The sequence below is a fragment of the Bombina bombina genome, chromosome 1, assembly GCF_027579735.1.
Source record: "Bombina bombina isolate aBomBom1 chromosome 1, aBomBom1.pri, whole genome shotgun sequence".
NCBI lineage: Eukaryota > Metazoa > Chordata > Amphibia > Anura > Bombinatoridae > Bombina > Bombina bombina.
In genome coordinates, this window is record NC_069499.1 from 1266064916 (window position 1) to 1266085686 (window position 20771).

Sequence of the window (20771 nt, forward strand, 5' to 3'; positions counted from 1 at the left end):
TACAGGAACGAGCGTTAAGGATAGCACAGCCATCCCCACATCGCACAAGTACAACCCGACTCTGAAAAGAGACAACAAGGCCATAGACCTAAGGACCTATCAAAATAAAGGCCCAACAAGTCTGACTTGGAGCCAGCAAGACCCCAGGGGGAAGCAATCCCACCTTGCCACCTCCTATCCAGGAGAAGCCCCAAGCAAGGACTCCATCTCCATAGGGAGGAGAATATCCCCTAAAGAAAAGGGATGATGCCGGAAGGGCAACAACTGTCCTCAAGGCCCGAAGCCACCGGCTAATGGGAAGATAAATTGCCAACACAGATGTCCTAGAAAAGGACTCCCCTACAAGTAGCTTGTCAAACAGAGGCACAGCCAACACATTCCCCTGCAGAGCAGGGAATCCACGGGAACACTGGCAAGCTGACTAGGGAAATGCAACCCTAAGGCGCACCAGAAATTGGACATCCAGCGCCAGCAGCTGGGTATGAACCAACAACCCTTGAGGCGCAAGCCACACAGCTAACCACCAGATGACATGGGCTACTCTGTGGCAAAGAGTAAAAAATACTCTGAAAACCTGGCCAACCATGACCAGGTCAAGTAGATAGAGCAAGGACATAGCCCAAGTTACACTACCGTGGAACATCCCGACCAGCCCTGAGATCTAAGATTCCAAAACCACCCAAAACTGGGCCAGGAAAAAGGCCAAGCGAAGTTTCAGCAACCGGAAGTCTCAGGGAGAAAAATAGGCCCGGGCACCTAATAGTTCAGGCAAACCTTACCCTAGAACTAAACACCCCAACTGGCCAAAAAGCCAGACACAAGGAATATGGATGCATATCCAGAGAATCCAGATAGCGAGAAGAACTCGAAAGCCCAGACCAAAGGAAGGAACCACCACTAGCTAAAGTCCAATGCTCCAAGGAGCAAGGCTAGAAGTCATATGAAGATACTTCTCAAAGCCTCAGGACAACCAAGGGATACCTCGAGGTAAAAAAAAAATCCTACTAGCAGGACTAGTCTCCCTATCACCTCCGCACAAGAAGAGGACACAAGGAAGAAAAAGGCACTAAGCCTACCCAGCTCCGGAAAACCCCAAGCTAAACATGGTCCCCGCAGGGAACAACCATCACCCGGAAACACAGATCCCTAAAAGGAGATCCAACTCACCCGGAGACAATGGAAGAGGACCCAAAGGTCTCTTCTAACTCAGAAAGACAGGACACGTCAAAGAGTAAGAGCTGCATCTAGATACACTATAAACAGCTTACGCGTACACCTGCAAGGTGTCAAAAGCTGCAAATGGTTTCAAACTGCAAACCTTCCCCATGCTAGACAGCTATCCTGTACAAGCTGTTGGATTAAGCCCAAAAGGACAAAAAATGAAGGCCAAACCGCTCAACTGTGGTAAGGGGCGCTAAGCCCTCCAACCCTCCACCACATGGGGGAGGCTAAGTTCTGATGAAATCAGATGTCAGATAGAGTGACGCAGCGGAAAAACTCCCCTGCCCGGCCATCTATGACTGAAGGCTATAAGGACTGACACAATCCTACCCACCTCACGGACCCACAGGTCCCTTTGAATGCTCAGTTGAACATAAAAAACAATGAGAAACTGAGCACTTCTACCGAACCAGCCGAGCAGAACAGAGCCACATGTCTGAACAGCCGCAAGACCGAATGAACCCGACAGGACCAGCCTACACCCAGGGTCCTAACCGGCAAGCTGCATAAATTCTCCCTCATAGGGGAAAAAACAGAAAACAGATATTTTTAAGATAGGACAAACATGTCGAAAACAACTTCCGAAGAAGTAATAAAGAGTATCAATCCCAGAAGGTTCCCGAAGGAAACAAAAACAAATAAAAGACATGCCATTGGATATAAATAAAATATAAGGCAACCCGAAGGTTAACGCCCAAAAAGACACAAGCTACCCGCAGGACCAGCCAAACGGAGCCCTATCTTTCAAAAACTGGGAAAGATCTCAAACAAATAACAATCAGGAGATTACTTCATCCCCACATGTCTAATGAGGTGCACCATTCGAATTAGCAGACTGAAAATACCCGTATCTGGTAACGATAGGGTCATTCAATAACTGAAAAACATGTCTGAGCAATACGCGAAGGCGTGCAATCCTGTAACGAAAGGCACAACACTCAGGGACAGTTACACCCGCGGGGAACTGTAGAGACCCTCCCCAAGGCGGAAGGCCCAGGCAATGGGGCACGAGCACATTCTCAAATGTCTGGACTCTGCAGACGAACAATCGCCAACATTATGTGGAAGCAAAAACGTGCTGCAACCTCCGGGGGGGAACACGCCACCCTGCATGGAGGAATCAGAAACTGGGTTACCCGCATGTGTAGAAGTATGATTTGGTAGGGAACTCGCCTCTCGGAGGACAGGACCCCCAGAGGCGGATGGCTCAGCAGTCCCTTGATTCCCGAGCCTGAGGAACCAGGCGCTAATAAATGGCATACGGAACAAAACTGGTTAACATGCGTCAACGAGGCCAATCTGGATTCGTCACCAGGCACAAAATCTGAAATCAAAATAGTCCTATAATAGAATCCTCCGTAACTGAATCTGAAATTGGCACAGTCTGAGCATCAGAATCCTCCATAACTGGAAAGAGGATATATAAATATGGACTAAAGTAGTAAAAACAAAAACGGCACCTGACACCCCCAATGGCTGGGGTACTCACCACCTCCTATGACCAGACCCCTGTGGACTAGAAAATCTCCTTCACCACACGGTCAGGAATGCGGAAATGGAAAACGGAACATAACCACGACCGAACACAAGGTGAACTGTACAGTCCAAAAAAGCTGTGTCACTTCCAAAGGCATCAATGTTCCAAACCACGAGCCCATAAACATCACACATAAGCAGGTTGAATCACATGACAAACATGATTATAAACCCCCCCTGTTCAATAACCCCCCTCAGGAGATATTAACCCTCGATTCCAAGATACTACAAGAGACTCACTGAGACCCTTATGATAAGTTAGACCCGCAAGGTGGTAGTCTCTCGAGAAAACATTCACATTACAGTACATTGATGAATAAAGTAAAATGAAACAATTTTACCAGAATCTACGCTGTGGAACAGGTACAAGGCCTTTCAAGTGTGACAGATAGTAGCATCGCCTTTGCCATGGACTTGAGGGAGGAAAGCAGGCAGCGGAGCGAAGTTAGACAACGCCGATTGCTTGAGGAGCTGTTAACCTGAGTCAGGATGGTTTCGCAAAAATACTCTCCCTGCATCTCTGGACTCTAACTTTCATCCAAGCCCTCACTGAGAGACTGTCAGGACTACTTAAAACTCCTGTCCCATGCCGAAGAGTACTACCCTCCATAAGAGACAAAAAAACAAAAATTTTAAATTCTGACACTTCTCTGCCAACCTCCTGGGACGAAAGACAAAGAATGACTGAGGGATGAGGGGAGTGAGAGGAGTATTTAATTAAGCCTTTGGCTGGGGTGTCTTTGCCGCCTCCTGGTGGCCAGGTTCTTATTTCCCAAAAGTAATGAATGCAGCCGTGGACTCTCTCCATTTAAGAAGAAATTATAGTACTCACCCAAAGGCACTCTGCTACAGAATGAAACCAGTAGGAAGCCAAGACCAGTGCTGAAACTTAACAGCACAGGAACTGGAATAGGAGTATATTGACGAACCACAGGCAGAGGCAAAGGACAAGTCCCTGCGACCCCCATGCCAATCCTTGTGACTTAATCCCCACTGCTGAAATATATGTCACTTTCAATATTCCAAATACTTCCATCTGACAAACATTGTTCTCTGAGAGGAAAACGGCCTCAACTCAATCTGAAAACCCCTCTCTTTAAAGAATCAAATGCACATCTTCATTCTTCGACCACCTCCAGTGGAGACAAAGTAAAGTCTGAGGTACTGGTGAGGTGGGAGGGTTTATAGAGTTCTTGGGGTTTGGGAATCTTTGCCTCCTCCTAGTGGTAGGGAAGCGTAATTCCCAGGAGTAATGGATTGTGGACTCCACCTGTATGAAAGAAAAGGAAATTGATTTTTCCCATGTAGCTCAAAAACCCTGTAAAAGCCCAATGTGGCTGGTTGGTCCTGATCAATGCACTCCATAGAACAGTTACTTGAAGAACTGTACCAGCCAGGAAAGCAGCGTAAGATGTCACTAGGTAGCTGCACTGACTAAGGAGAAATGTGTCACTGGTTACAGGTTGTTGGATTGAGCAGTTGTGTTCCCAGAAGGATTCTGGTATTTTACTTTGTCATTTAGTTACCTTGGTAAAAGTATCATACATTTATGTAGGGACCATAAACTTTCAAGAACACATTTAAATTTTAAATATTTTCCTAAAATGGAGAAGGGTGGTATGAAAAAGCAGGAAAAAAGCATGGATACAATGCATGTTGAAAATAAAATGCATAAAAAAACAGAATTTATGTTTACCTGATAAATTACTTTCTCCAACGGTGTGTCCGGTCCACGGCGTCATCCTTACTTGTGGGATATTCTCTTCCCCAACAGGAAATGGCAAAGAGCCCAGCAAAGCTGGTCACATGATCCCTCCTAGGCTCCGCCTACCCCAGTCATTCGACCGACGTTAAGGAGGAATATTTGCATAGGAGAAACCATATGGTACCGTGGTGACTGTAGTTAAAGAAAATAAATTATCAGACCTGATTAAAAAAACCAGGGCGGGCCGTGGACCCGACACACCGTTGGAGAAAGTAATTTATCAGGTAAACATAAATTCTGTTTTCTCCAACATAGGTGTGTCCGGTCCACGGCGTCATCCTTACTTGTGGGAACCAATACCAAAGCTTTAGGACACGGATGAAGGGAGGGAGCAAATCAGGTCACCTAAATGGAAGGCACCACGGCTTGCAAAACCTTTCTCCCAAAAATAGCCTCAGAAGAAGCAAAAGTATCAAACTTGTAAAATTTGGTAAAAGTGTGCAGTGAAGACCAAGTCGCTGCCCTACATATCTGATCAACAGAAGCCTCGTTCTTGAAGGCCCATGTGGAAGCCACAGCCCTAGTGGAATGAGCTGTGATTCTTTCGGGAGGCTGCCGTCCGGCAGACTCGTAAGCCAATCTGATGATGCTTTTAATCCAAAAAGAGAGAGAGAGGTAGAAGTTGCTTTTTGACCTCTCCTTTTACCAGAATAAACAACAAACAAGGAAGATGTTTGTCTAAAATCCTTTGTAGCATCTAAATAGAATTTTAGAGCGCGAACAACATCCAAATTGTGCAACAAACGTTCCTTCTTTGAAACTGGTTTCGGACACAGAGAAGGTACGATAATCTCCTGGTTAATGTTTTTGTTAGAAACAACTTTTGGAAGAAAACCAGGTTTAGTACGTAAAACCACCTTATCTGCATGGAACACCAGATAAGGAGGAGAACACTGCAGAGCAGATAATTCTGAAACTCTTCTAGCAGAAGAAATTGCAACTAAAAACAAAACTTTCCAAGATAATAACTTAATATCAACGGAATGCAAGGGTTCAAACGGAACCCCCTGAAGAACTGAAAGAACTAAATTGAGACTCCAAGGAGGAGTCAAAGGTTTGTAAACAGGCTTAATTCTAACCAGAGCCTCAACAAAGGCTTGAACATCTGGCACAGCGGCCAGCTTTTTGTGAAGTAACACAGACAAGGCAGAAATCTGTCCCTTCAGGGAACTTGCAGCTAATCCTTCTTCCAATCCTTCTTGAAGGAAGGATAGAATCCTAGGAATCTTAACCTTGTCCCAAGGGAATCCTTTAGATTCACACCAACAGATATATTTTTTCCAAATTTTGTGGTAAATCTTTCTAGTTACAGGCTTTCTGGCCTGAACAAGAGTATCGATAACAGAATCTGAGAATCCTCGCTTCGATAAGATCAAGCGTTCAATCTCCAAGCAGTCAGCTGGAGTGAAACCAGATTCGGATGTTCGAACGGACCCTGAACAAGAAGGTCTAAAACAGTGCCTGCCGATATTATTATATCAAAATACCCAGATAAAATGATTCCTCAAGGCTAAATATGTGTTAATAATCAATCGATTTAGCCCAAAAAAAGTCTACAGTCTTAATAAGCCCTTTTTGAAGCCCTTATTTACAATCGTAATAAACATGGCTTACCGGATCCCAGAGGGAAAATGACAGCTTCCAGCATTACATCGTCTTGTTAGAATGTGTCATACCTCAAGCAGCAAGAGACTGCTCACTGTTCCCCCAACTGAAGTTAATTGCTCTCAACAGTCCTGTGTGGAACAGCCATGGATTTTAGTGACGGTTGCTAAAATCATTTTCCTCATACAAACAGAAATCTTCATCTCTTTTCTGTTTCTGAGTAAATAGTACATACCAGCACTATTTCAAAATAACAAACTCTTGATTGAATAATAAAAACTACAGTTAAACACTAAAAAACTCTAAGCCATCTCCGTGGAGATGTTGCCTGTACAACGGCAAAGAGAATGACTGGGGTAGGCGGAGCCTAGGAGGGATCATGTGACCAGCTTTGCTGGGCTCTTTGCCATTTCCTGTTGGGGAAGAGAATATCCCACAAGTAAGGATGACGCCGTGGACCGGACACACCTATGTTGGAGAAATAAATAAAATGCTTTTCAAAAAAATGTAAGGAAAGAACAGAAGGTTTTGCTATTTTGTTTTCATTAATCATGGATTGATTTATTTTCATCCTGGCAACTCCTGAGCCTCATTTGGGTAGTCAGTGCAAACTGTACACTACACTCACCAATGTAATAATATGTGAAGCACATGGTCATCAGATTCTTGGCAGGACCAAAGTCGTCCATCTGGTGACACCTAAAATAGCAAATAAAATTAAAAAAAAGACAACATTCAGATGGTGGCTGCAGATTCACAACACAAATGATACATTATTTAAATAGAGCTAACTTACTCAAACAGCACGACAGCAAAGGACTGGACCAGCCTGTAGAAGGTCTGTTCTGAGACATACTTGGAGTTGCAGCGCTGTAGGGAGGAGAAAAAATTCTGAACAGGCAGCAGAGCGGACAACAATTTCTTATATTACACTACATAGATAAGAATGAGAAGGTCCATCAAGTCTAACCATATTTCCTGCTAAAGTATAAGCTTAATTTATTTTCAGGATAACCTTATGCAGGTATCAGGCATTCTTGTCTATTGCATTGGTCAACTGCAAGTGCTTACTTAAAATACTATAGAAATGATACCCCCAGTTTGATAATGAGCCATTATTCTGCTGTTGTGTTTACTGAAACATGTTTTCAGCCTCCATTTTATTAAATACCTAGAATCATTTTTGAATGTATTAAAATAATATAAATTGGTTAAAACTGCACTATATGATATTTGAGTATTAGCAGATACTTTGTATTAATAAAACAAGCATTTAAAAACATAACATTTGCACCAAAGTCTCCTTTTGTAAAGCTTTCATTAGCAGCCATATAGTAATGGCATTTTTTTAATTTTGAGTGAGAACCCCCCCCCCCCCAATTAAATATCTTAATAATTCAGCTGAAGTAGCTTTGAAAATACTTTCTTAAACAAAGTGACTGGCAGGCTGCTCTTATAGTTGAATCTAGAGGTTAGATTTGAGTCCCACAGTGTAAAAAAACCCCGTAGGTGTCCCAGTCAATCAACAGAATACACGGTGTGACCACTTACTGTGGCAGACGGTATATAAATCAAGCATGCATAATCGGATACCAGAAGATTATTTATCTACAAGTTACAGCAGTTTATATTTTTCAATGCATAATATCCTCATGATTGTATGCAGGCCACTTTAGGTAAAGTCATTTAGTTTTGCAGAATTTGAGCAGTGATGGCAGTTAAAAACCTTATGTTTACACCCTGCCTTTAAAGGGACATTAAACACTAAATACATGCTAGATATAATGAGGCATTCAAAGAATACATTTAGATGTATTTTTTTAAGTTTCATTAGTAGTTTAAATATTGACAAAATTAGTGTAAACTTTTAGCGTCTATAAAACAATAGGAGCTGCCATGTTGTAATAAAGTTTCTCTCTCTACTGTGGCCAATTAGGGACAGTTATAAATAGGTCACTAGAGTGTGCAGCCAATGGTTGTGTGTAATATAACAGTGTTCTGCACTTCCATTTCTAACAGGAACTGAAAAGCCCAATTTCAGAATGGAATTACAGGGAAAGGGGACAAAATAAAGAATGAAAGTATATTACAGAGTTTTATATATATATATATATATATATATATATATATATATATATATATATATATATATATATACACAATACTTTAACAAGAGGTGTGTGAGAAGATTAATTCTCACACTAAGATTCCCTATATCCAGCACCAGAATCTAGGAATTAATTCACCAATAAACTAGTGTTCCATATATAAGACAATGTCCCTTTAAACTCCACAAAGTTGTATGCACAATTGCTAAAAAATACACTTTAAATAAATCGTTGAAAATAATATGCGTGTTTCACCCTTACTGGATACTCATTCAGGCCTTCATCCGGATGATGAAGTTGTATGCACAATTGCTAAAAAATACACTTTAAATAAATCGTTGAAAATAATACGCGCGTTTCACCCTTACTGGATACTCATTCAGGCCTTCATCCGGATGAAGCCCTGAATGAGTATTCAATAAGGGTGAAACGCACGTATTATTTTCAACAATTTATGTAAAGTGTATTTTTTAGCAATTGTGCATACAACTTTGTGGAGTTTAAAGGGACATTGTCTTATATATGGAACACTAGTTTATTGGTGAATTAATTCCTAGATTCTGGTGCTGGATATAGGGAATCTTAGTGTGAGAATTAATCTTCTCACACACCTCTTGTTAAAGTATTGTATTTAATATCCTTTTTCCCTCTGTGCACAGGGTGGTTCTGATATTAACTTAAGAGTCAGACCACTCGAATGATTCAGTGTTAAATTAGAAGAAGAGGTGCGAACCAAAATCTAATATATATATATATATATATATATATATATATATATATATATATATATATATATATATATATATATATATATATATATATATATACACACACACACACACATACACAGAGTGTATTATTTAATATTAGCACCTCAAAGTGTTTAATGTCCATTAAAGGGGAATGCAAATCACAATCTAAATGAATAAATTACAGGAAAATCAGACAACTCAAGATTACCCCTCGTCTATCTTTCCTGCTGATAACATTTAGAGACCGATAAACAGGCAATAAAAGAGACTTTCCAAACAAGGCTGTGTGGAACATAGGATTCTGTAAAAAGGTTTCAACACAGTCTTGTTTGTACATACATAGAAAAATAGAAAACTCATTCATACATGGCGTTGCCCATTACATTATAAAAAGTACTTTACAGAAACAAAACCTTTACATTTATATTTACAATATTTAAACAACTAATATAAGTGTAAAAAATACAACTACATATTATTCTAAGGCTAATCTTTACTTTGGATGCATCATTATGTCTACCATGTATTTACTGTTTAATATCCCTTTAAAGGAAATTAATATGGGACTGCTGCTGTAAAAGTACCATAAATTCCTATATTTTTAATTATGCAATAAAAATATATATGGTAAACTTAATTCCCACATACCAGTCCACAATTTAGCCTCCCAAAATCTGCTGCTACTGGGGTGAAATACCCATGTAATTGTACATGGATAAAAATATATACACCGTATTATTCCAAGTTTCCCCTAATGTAAGTCTTTAAACTAGGGGTGCGGCCTATAATTGGTATGTTGCACAAAACACCCTAAAAATACCGGTATAGGCAAGTACCTTGATTGGTCTGTGCTGGATGGAAGCGCTGTTTTTGTTTCAGGGAGAACTTACTTGTGCCTCACGGATCAACAACAATATCAGTACCGGATCGCTACTGTTGCCAGTTATGACTCACTCTCTCTAACAGCGTTGACATGGTATCCATGACAACCGCAATGAATTGCAGCAGTTTGATGATGTCATCAGAGTTGAACTGTTGCACTGGGCTTCCTGGAGACACTGCTAACTTCTGCCGACAACTGAAGCTCCTGCAGGGACAATCTGCATGACCCCATAGTCAGACCTGCATTTAGGAGCAGCGGGTTAAAGCAGGAGAGCAAGAGCCCAGATCTGGGACACAGCAGGACTCTGAGCCACCACGCCAGCACAATGCTTGGGAGTTAACTCCCCCTACTTTCATTGTGGTTTGGGAGCTATACTGTGGGAGTAAGAGTGTTTGCCGACTGGAGAGTCAGTGACTTCACGGCGAGTCCGCTATGAGCCGTTAACCGCGGAGGTCCCTAGAGAAGCTGATGCTGCTGTAGGTAAAGCTAGCAGCTAGAGGGACAACTGTCACTTATCCTGTTTCCCCTAATCATTGTGTGTGTTGATCCGTTAAGGATGAAGGTAAGAGAACAGGATCTGTTGCACAGTTGTTACCTTGAAATAGCTGGACTGTCTGGGCACATTGGCCTGTAAAGAGAATATCACCATTGACACAGGGTGAGAGATACTGTAACAGGAAATGTTTTGAGTGGGTTGTTTGAGGAAGAAGGGGGCTAAGAGGGTGAGGAAGGCCGAGGGGAGGCTTATGTGAGGTAGGTAGTTAACCCCTTAATGACCACAATGTACCCTGTATGTCACTGGTCGTTAAGGGGTTTTTCAGGACATAATAGCACAAGTCTAGCAAGAACACGCTATTAATGGCCTCCCTCCAGCAGGCTTTGTGGAATAGAGCAGTCTCAACGCTGGTGGCAAGACCGCGCTATAAAACAATCAAGTCCCAAAAAAAGGCCAGCGACATACAGGGTACGTCGCTGGTCCTTAAGGGGTTAATAGGGTGAGTAGTGGGCACTGGGTGAGGGAAGGAGGCTGAGTGGGTTAAGAGGAAGATGTAATGTGTATGAAATGCAGTAATGTGTTAAAAATTTAATTTCTTTGAAATGGCACCAAACTTTAAGGGTGCAGCTTATAATATGGAGTGGCCTATACTCGGAACAATACGGTATATATATTTAGATTAATATTTTTCATGCATAAAAGTCTGATTTTATATTTACAACATAAAATTTGGGATTTTTGTACCACAAAATAGTTTGTTTTTTTTAAAAACAAATTTATAGATGCACTGCAACAAAGTTAAAATTAATAATATTTTGTGTTTTATGAATCGTCGTGCTTACAATAAACTTTAATGTCAATATATGCTAATGGAGAGACTTCTGAGCAATGTGGTGTTAAAGGGATACATGGTGCTTTTTGTACATAGTTAAACATTTGAGATCTTAAAAGCACTCTGCATGTGTACATAAAATTCACTGAACCCAGAAGTTTTGTTTCCAATAAAAAAAAACATAATTTATGTAAGAACTTACCTGATAAATTCATTTCTTTCATATTGGCAAGAGTCCATGAGCTAGTGAAGTATGGGATATACAATCCTACCAGGAGGGGCAAAGTTTCCCAAACCTCAAAATGCCTATAAATACACCCCTCACCACACCCACAATTCAGTTTAACGAATAGCCAAGTAGTGGGGTGATAAAGAAAGGAGTAAAAAGCATCAACAAAGGAATTTGGAAATAATTGTGCTTTATACAAAAAAATCATAACCACCATAAAAAGGGTGGGCCTCATGGACTCTTGCCAATATGAAAGAAATTAATTTATCAGGTAAGTTCTTACATAAATTATGTTTTCTTTCATGTAATTGGCAAGAGTCCATGAGCTAGTGACGTATGGGATAGCAAAACCAAAGATGTGGAACTCCACGCAAGAGTAACTAGAGAGGGAGGGATAAAAATAAAAACCGCCATTTTCCGCTGAAAAAATTAACCCACAACCCAAAATATAAGTTTATTCTCATAAATGAAAGGAAAAAACTTAAATCATAAGCAGAAGAATCAAACTGAAACAGCTGCCTGAAGAACGTTTCTACCAAAAACTACTTCCAAAGAAGTAAATACATCAAAACAGTAGAATTTAGTAAATGTATGCAAAGAAGACCAAGTTGCTGCTTTGCAAATCTGATCAACTGAAGCTTCATTCTTAAAAGCCCATGAAGCAGAGACTGATCTAGTAGAATGAGCTGTAATTCTCTGAGGTGGGGCTTGACCCGACTCCAAATAAGCTTGATGAATCAAAAACTTTAACCACGAAACCAAGGAAATAACAGAAGCCTTATGACCTTTCCTGGAACCAGAAAATATAACAAATAGACTAGAAGTCTTCCTGAAATCTTTAGTAGCTTCAACATAATATTTCAAATCTCTTACCACGTCCAAAGAATGTAAGGATATCTGCAAATAATTCTTAGGATTAGGACACAAGGAAGGGACAACAATTTCTCTATTAATGTTGTTAGAATTCACAACCTTAGGTAAGAATTTAAATGAAGTTTGCAAAACCGACTTATCCTGATGAAAAATCAGAAAAGGAGATTCACAAGAGAGCGGATAATTCAGAAACTCTTCTAGCAGAAGAGATGGCCAAAAGAAACAACACTTTCCAAGAAAGTAGTTTAATGTCCAAAGAATGCATAGGCTCAAACGGAGGAGCCTGTAAAGCCTTCAAAACTAAATTAAGACTCCAAGGAGTAGAGATTTATTTAATGACAGGCTTGATACGAACCAAAGCCTGCACAAAACAATGAATATCAGGAAGTTTAGCAATCTTTCAGTGAAATAAAACAGAAAGAGCAGAGATTTGTCCTTTCAAGGAACTTGCAGACAAACCTTTATCCAAACCATCCTGAAGAAACTGTAAAATTCTAGGAATTCTAAAAGAATGCCAAGAGAATTTATGAAAAGAACACCATGAAATGTAAGTCTTCCAAACTCGATAATAAATCTTTCTAGAAACAGATTTACGAGCCTGCAACATAGTATTAATCACTGAGTCAGAGAAACCTCTATGACTAAGCACTAAGCGTTAAATCTCCATAGCTTCAAATTTAATGATTTGAGATCCTGATGGAAAAACAGACCTTGAGTTAGAAGGTCTGGCCTAAGTGGAAGTAGCCAAGGTTGGCAACTGGACATCCGAACAAGATCCGCATACCAAAACCTGTGAAGCCATGCTGGAGCTACCAGCAGCACAAACGATTGCTCCATGATGATCTTGGAGATCACTCTTGGAAGAAGAACTAGAGGCGGGAAAATATAAGCAGGTTGATAACACCAAGGAAGTGTCAATGCATCCACTGCTTCCACCTGAGGATACCTGGACCTGGACAGGTACCTGGGAAATTTTTGTTTAGATGAGATGCCATCAGATCTATTTCTGGAAACCCCCACATCTGAACAATTTTAGAAAACACATCTTAGTGGATAGACCATTCTCCTGGATGTAAAGTCTGACGACTGAGGTAATCCGCTTCCCAATTGTCTATACCTGGGATATGAACCGCAGAAATTAGACAGGAGCTGGATTCCGCCCAAACAAGTATCCAAAATATTCCGCTACTTTCATAGCTTGAGGACTGTGAGTGCCACCCTGATGACTGACATATGCCACAGTTGTGACATTGTCTGTCTGAAAACAAATGAACGGTTCTCTCTTCAACAGAGGCCAAAATTGAAGAGCCCTGAGAATCGCACAGTTCCAAAATATTGATTGGTAATCTCGCCTCTTGAGATTTCCAAACTCCTTGTGCTGTCAGAGATCCCCAAACAGCTCCCCAACCTGAAAGACTCAAATCTGTTGTGATCACAGTCCAGGTTGGACTGACAAAAGAGGCCCCTAAAATTATATGATGGTGTTCTAACCACCAAGTCAGAGAAAGTCGAACATTGGGATTTAAGTATATTGTGATATCCTTGTATAATCCCTGCACCATTGGTTCAGCATACAAAGAGGTCTCAAATGAAAACGAGCAAAGGGGATCGCGTACGATGCTGCAGTCATGAGACTGTCAGGGTACATGAATATTATAAATGAAAATTATATATATATATATATATATATATATATATATATATATATATATATATATATATATAATTTTCAAAACACGGAAAGGGGACTGCACTCCAAAACCGGACCAGGTACACATCCCATGACCCAGCAACATGCCAGCCCTGGGTGCTAAATAGCACTCACTAAAAGCTGTGCCATCACCAGAGTCATAGACAGTTAACCCCAAACAGGAGTGGGTGCAAGAACCATGGGGGATTACAAAACAAATACAACACATAAAGGAAACCCAGCACTCACGAGCTAGTTCACAGCTAAGATTTAAAATGGAAAGGTTAGTCACCTCATCTGGCCAAATGGGACAAGCTCAGGCACCACGTCAAGGTCCTTTCCAACACCTGTGTGATATACCTTTAAGGTATATCCACGACCAGGTACTTGTTTCTCCCTATATATAGGAGTTCAGTGTACCATTTCCTTGCCTGAAAATTGAAGCACTTATGTGTGGAAGTACCAGACCTAATTCTTTCTACAGATCCATGCTTGGGATTTCCTATATCTGCCAAACATTTATTACCTAAAGGATCTGTCAAGCCCTCATCAGCTTATATATAATTTTACCATTCGAGCATTCTTGTTTGGAGTATTTGTGTCTGTTTCTCAGCTCCGTATTTGCCTTCAGCATAAGTTGTATCAAGGTGCCGCCGGATCTACATCTCAGCGTTCCGGAAGTCGCACTCACACCGCAACCTCGGAACGGACCGGTTCAGCTGTTAGCTCCTCTCCGTATCAACAGATATTGCTGTAGGTGTCCAGCTAAGGTAATCTTCTGCTATTCTGATACTTACCATGGATAATATTGTCACACAAAAGACTGCATATATTAGCTATTGGGGAAATTCACTACCTAAACCTCATTACTGAAAAAAGGATTACAGCGATATGTATGGGACTGTAAATATTTTATGTATACATGTGTGAGTGCGTGAAAAACGGCTGAAGACTAAAAGTGACTTTATTCGAAGTTTACCAATTTACTTATGCTACACATTTACTCGTAAGTATACTCTGAGGTCTGCTCCAATCAGTAATCCTTATCCTTTTGTCGCTTATTATTTTGATCAACTTTCAAATATATTGATCATAACAGTTAAGCATCTTCTCATAAATGTCTCATTATTGTCCTATCAGGTATTGATATTCTTTATCTGATTAGACATATACAGAGCAACAATCCCTATATATACACTACTATATATACACAAGTCCTTGTTAGGACATCACAACCTGAGTCCCTAACACAGCCACACAATGCAGGCTCTCGAAGCCAGACAAACTGGGAACAAGGAAGGGGTGCACAGGTATATGTAATCACCCAGCAACATACAAAACACGGAAAGGGGACTGCACTCCAAAACCGGACCAGGTACACATCCCATGACCCAGCAACATGCCAACCCTGGGTGCTAAATAGCACTCACAAAAAGCTGTGCCATCACCAGAGTCATAGGCAGTTAACCCAAGACAGGAGTGGGTGCAAGAACCATATATATATATATATATATATTTTTTTTTTTCATATATATTGTTGCTGGGACCACATGATTAATTATATATGAGGCTATTTACAACAGTTCTATTCACTGTAAAACACAGCCCCCTCTGCCAAATGGTTTTGGCTGGGTGCAGACACTTCTTCCTGATTAACATAGCTTTTGAAGCCCACAGCCCTACAGGGGGTAGCAAACAAGGGCCTGATGGTCAGCCAAATCAGCACACAGCATGAAATGTATGGAGACGACATTCTGGGCATAAAGTCAAATAAGCAAGTAAATTCTGACTGTATAGTGATAAGCATAGACTTGTTAATTACCCCTGCCTGTGTACTGAAGCAATAAAAGTTTGACCAGCAAAAACACATGTTACATTGTAACACTGAAAATATAACTGGTATAATTTTGTTTCTTGTAGAACAATGTTTTATCTGCTGTATTTTGTATGAATGTATATATATATATATATATATATGTACAGTATATTCAGACACATATTAAACATGGAGACCTGATAGCTAAAATTTCAAGATGTTTTTATATATATATTGGAAGCATAGAATGTTTTGGGATTTAAAATGAGCATTCTAATCATTCTAACAATTATTTATTTGGTTACAGACAATTGGACATGGGCATCAATTTATATATTCAGGAAGTAGTACACTGAATGTGAAACATGCTGTATTTGTATGAATATATATATCAGGATTTTAAATGCTATTAATTTTGGAATAAGTTAGCAGTATAAATTACTTTGATGTATTATGATATTAGAAATAATACTGATGTTTCATATTAAAATAATCAGAATGAATAATGTGACATAACACAGTACATTTGAACATGTAATTTAGTAATAGAAAGAAATTATAACATTTTAAATGAGACATTTTAAAGAAATTATTTTAAATGTTAGAAATGATTAAATGAAACTGTGTTTGTCTCTGTCTGCTGCCCCCGATCGTCAAAATCCTGTATAGTGTTAAGCTTGTCTTTTGTATGCTAAGTAGTTTATCTTTGCAAATATAGATTTATAACTCAGAATTGGTCTTAATTGTAAGTAACTAAGAATTTATTTCAGCTTAGAGAAATTAGCATAGACAATTGGTTGTTTGCACAAATAATAGATACTAGTTCTGATGTTATAATTAGAGTGTATATTGTCCTATAGTTTAACTAAGCACTGTTAAAATTGTACCAGTCTGAATGTTAGTGGCTAATATCTTGGGATCTCATTGGGTTAATTGAATGAAATTCAATTGTGAATAAGGTTAGTTATAAGTTATAATTTGGTTTGCTTTGTAAAGAGTATAGCATTATTAAAATAAATTAAACACTGTATAGTTTGACTCATATTCTGGTTCCTACAAATATATTTCGATGTGTCTATAGATATTAGCTAATAAAAATAATTCAGGAATTTATATTAATTTTATGGTTTGGTATATGCATATTTTATTGGGGTTTAGTTTAAAGGATAATTATTAAATATATTGTGTTATAACCCAGCCATATACTGACAAGACCGCATATTCCGACAGACTGCAACCAATTTCAAACGTCTCTTGTCTGTTAGAGACAAAGTCATGGACACTGAATCTATCTGAAAACCTAAAAAGGTTACCCTTGTCTGAGGAATCAAAGAACTTTTTGGTAAATTGATCCTCCAACCATGTCTTCGTGAGAGAAAAAATCTTTTCACAGGCGGTCTTACTCTGAATCCTATTCTGTACCCCTGAGAGACAATACTATGAATCCAATGATTTTTGACCGAATTGATCCAAACATCTTTGAAAAATTTTAATCTGCCCCCTACCAGCTGAACTGGAATGAGGGCCGCACCTTCATGCAGACTTGGGGGCTGGTTTTGATCTCTTAAATGGCTTGGATTTATTCCAATTTGAAGGCGGCTTCCAATTGGAAGCAGAATCCTTGGGGGAAGGATTAGGTTTATGTTAAAAGCTTTAGATTTCCCCTTAGGTTTTTTATCCTGAGGCAAAAAAACTCCCTTCCCCCCTAGGAACAGTTGAGATTATTTAATCCAACTGAGAACCAAATAATTTATTACCTTGGAAAGAAAGAGATAGCAATCTGGACTTAGAAGTCATATCAGCATTCCAAGATTTGAGCCACAAAGCTCTTCTAGCTAAAATAGCTAAAGACATAGATTTAACATCAATTTTGATAATATTAAAAATTGCATCACAAATGAAATTATTAGCATGTTGAATCCACTTAACAATGCTAGACAAATCATGATCCAATACCTGTTGTGCTAAAGTATCCAACCAAAAAGTTGAAGCAGCTGCAACATTAGCCAAAGAAATAGCAGGCCTAAGAAGATGTCCTGAATATAAATAAGCTTTCCTTAGATAAGATTCAAGTTTCCTATCTAAAGGATCTTTAAAAGAAGTACTATCTTCCGTAGGAATAGTAGTACGTTTAGCAAGAGTAGAGATAGCCCCATCAACTTTGGGGATCTTTTCCCAAAACTCCAATCTAACTTCTGGCAAAGGATACAACTTTTTAAACCTTGAAGAGGTAATAAAAGAAGTACCAGGCATATTCCATTCCTAAGAAATCATATCAGAAATAGCATCAGGAACTGGAAAAACCTCTGGAATAACCACAGGAGGTTTATAAACAGAATTTAAACGTTTACTAGTTTTAATATCAAGAGGACTAGTTTCCTCCATATCCAATGTAATCAACACTTCTTTTAACAAAGAACGAATATACTCCAATTTAAATAAATAAGAGGATTTATCAGTGTCAATATCTGAGGCAGGATCTTCTGAATCAGAAAGATCCTCATCAGAGAAAGATAATTCAGTATGTTTTTGGTCATTTGAAAATTCATCATCGTTATAAGACGTTTTAAAAGACCTTTTACGTTTATTAGAAGGCGGAATGGCAGACAAAGGCTTCTGTATAGAATCAGAAATAAATACTTTTAAATTTACAGGTATATCTTGTGCATTAGATGTTGAGGGAACAGCAACAGGTAATGAACTACTACTGATGGATAAATTTTCTGCATGTAAAAGTTTATCATGACAACTATTACAAACCACAGCTGGAGGTATAATCTCCACAAGTTTACAACAAATGCACTTAGCTTTGGTAGAACTGTTATCAGGCAGCAGGGATCCAACAGTGAATTCTGAGACAGGATCAGATTGAGACATTTTGCAAATGTAAGAGAAAAAAAAACAACATATAAAGCAAAATGATCAATTTCCTTATATGGCAGTTTCAGGAATGGGAAACAGAATAGCCCTCTGACATAAAAAAAGGCAAGAGGCAAATAGGAATGGGGTCTAAAATAATGAAAATATTTGGCACCAAGTATGACGCACAACAATCAGAAAAATATTTTTTTCCGCCAAAAACGTCCGGAAATGACACACTCGCGTCATAGATGACACAACCTTGTGAAAGGACCCGGCGTCAACTAAGACACCGGAAATGACGAATTTGCGTCAATGAACGTAACTTCGTGCCAAAAAAATCTTGCGCCAAAAATGACGCAATAAACTTTAGCGTTTTACGCCCTCGCGAGCCTAATTCTGCCTGCGAATTTGACAAATGACAGTCAATCGAAAAAAGACTACACCCCAGGTAACAAATAAATATCTAAAAAATGCATTTCCCAGATATGAAACTGACAGTCTGCAAAAGGAAATATACTGAAACCTGAATCATGGCAAAAATAAGTACAAAACATATATTTAAAACTTTATATAAATACATAAAGTGCCAAACCATAGCCGACAGTGTCTTAAGTAACGAAAACATACTTACCTGAAGACACCCATCCACATATAGCAGATAGCCAAACCAGTACTGAAACGGTTATCAGTAGAGGTAATGGAATATGAGAGTATATCGTCGATCTGAAAAGGGAGGTAGGAGATGAATCTCTACGACCAATAACAGAGAACCTATGAAATAGATCCCCGTGAGGAAAACCATTGAATTCAATAGGTGATACTCCCTTCACATCCCTCTGACATTCACTGTACTCTGAGAGGAAACAGGCTTCAAAAATGCTGAGAAGCGCATATAAACGTAGAAATCTTAGCACAAACTTACTTCACCACCTCCATAGGAGGCAAAGTTTGTAAAACTGAATTGTGGGTATGGTGAGGGGTGTATTTATAGGCATTTTGAGGTTTGGGAAACTTTGCCCCTCCTGGTAGGATTGTATATCCCATACGTCACTAGCTCACGGACTCTTGCCAATTACATGAAAGAAATAGAAAAACCACAACAAAGAGATTGTGAAGTTGAAAGGTGTTAGGCTGCTTGCAACGGTATTAAAGAAAGATGGAAGATAAATTAGCCTTCTATAAGAGATGCTACAGGAAGTTACAGAAATGTCTGGCATATGCATAATTATAACGATATATATATATATATATATATATTATATATATATATATATATATATATATATATATATATATATATATATATATATATATATATATATATATATATATATATATATAAAAAGATGTTAAGTCCTATGTGGGGTTTGTGAGACATATCAGAAACTCCCCATTACTGTCCAATCATAACAGTTTATTTAGAGAGGAAAAAAAAACATAGAACTCAGTTTATATTTTTTTCATTTGTTGTATGTGATATGTATCTATATCAGATCAGTATTGCTTCAGACCTGAGGAAGGGAGGAAAACTCTCAAAAGCTTGTCTTTGAAATATTATGTTAGTCCAATAAAAAAGGTATCACTGCATACTGCAATCGTTTGTTATTTGAGCATTATACAGTATATATAAGTATATATACACACACACATATACATATTATTATTATTCTTTATTTATAAAGCGTCAACAGATTCCGCAACGCTGCCCATGGGTACAAGGATAACAGTACAGTGGAGAAACAATACGATAAGACACAAAATTTTACAGACAAATACAGGGGGAATTGAGGGCCCTATTCCCATGGGAACTTACAATCTAGACGGGTAGGAGGATGGGAAAGAGAAGGTGGGGACTGCAGAGGTGAGAATGATATCAGTGAGGAGATAGAGGGCAACTGTTAGTTAAGTTAGTTTGTTGATAAGTTGGGTGATAAGCTTCCCTGAACAGAAAGCTTTTTAGGGAACGTTTAAAGGAGGAGGGTTGGTGCCGCACGAGAGAAGTCCTGTAGTCTAGAATGAGAGGAGGTGATGGTAGAGGACGCAAGAAGCAGGTCGTATATATATATATATATATATATATATATATATATATATATATATACA

At 39.0% G+C, this 20771-nt stretch overlaps 1 protein-coding gene across 3 annotated transcripts in view; it reads right to left on the minus strand.

Annotated features, from left to right (window-relative positions):
* KIAA0513 (KIAA0513 ortholog) overlaps positions 1 to 20771 on the minus strand; it is a 428805-nt gene that overhangs the window by 157932 nt on the left and 250102 nt on the right. For all 3 annotated transcript variants that reach the window (XM_053701111.1, XM_053701103.1, XM_053701120.1), the window contains 2 exons: positions 6924 to 6997; positions 6756 to 6826 (listed from right to left, as the gene is read on the minus strand). In XM_053701111.1, coding sequence (XP_053557086.1) covers positions 6756 to 6826; positions 6924 to 6997 — 145 coding nt within the window. The remainder of the gene's footprint in view (positions 1 to 6755; positions 6827 to 6923; positions 6998 to 20771) is intronic.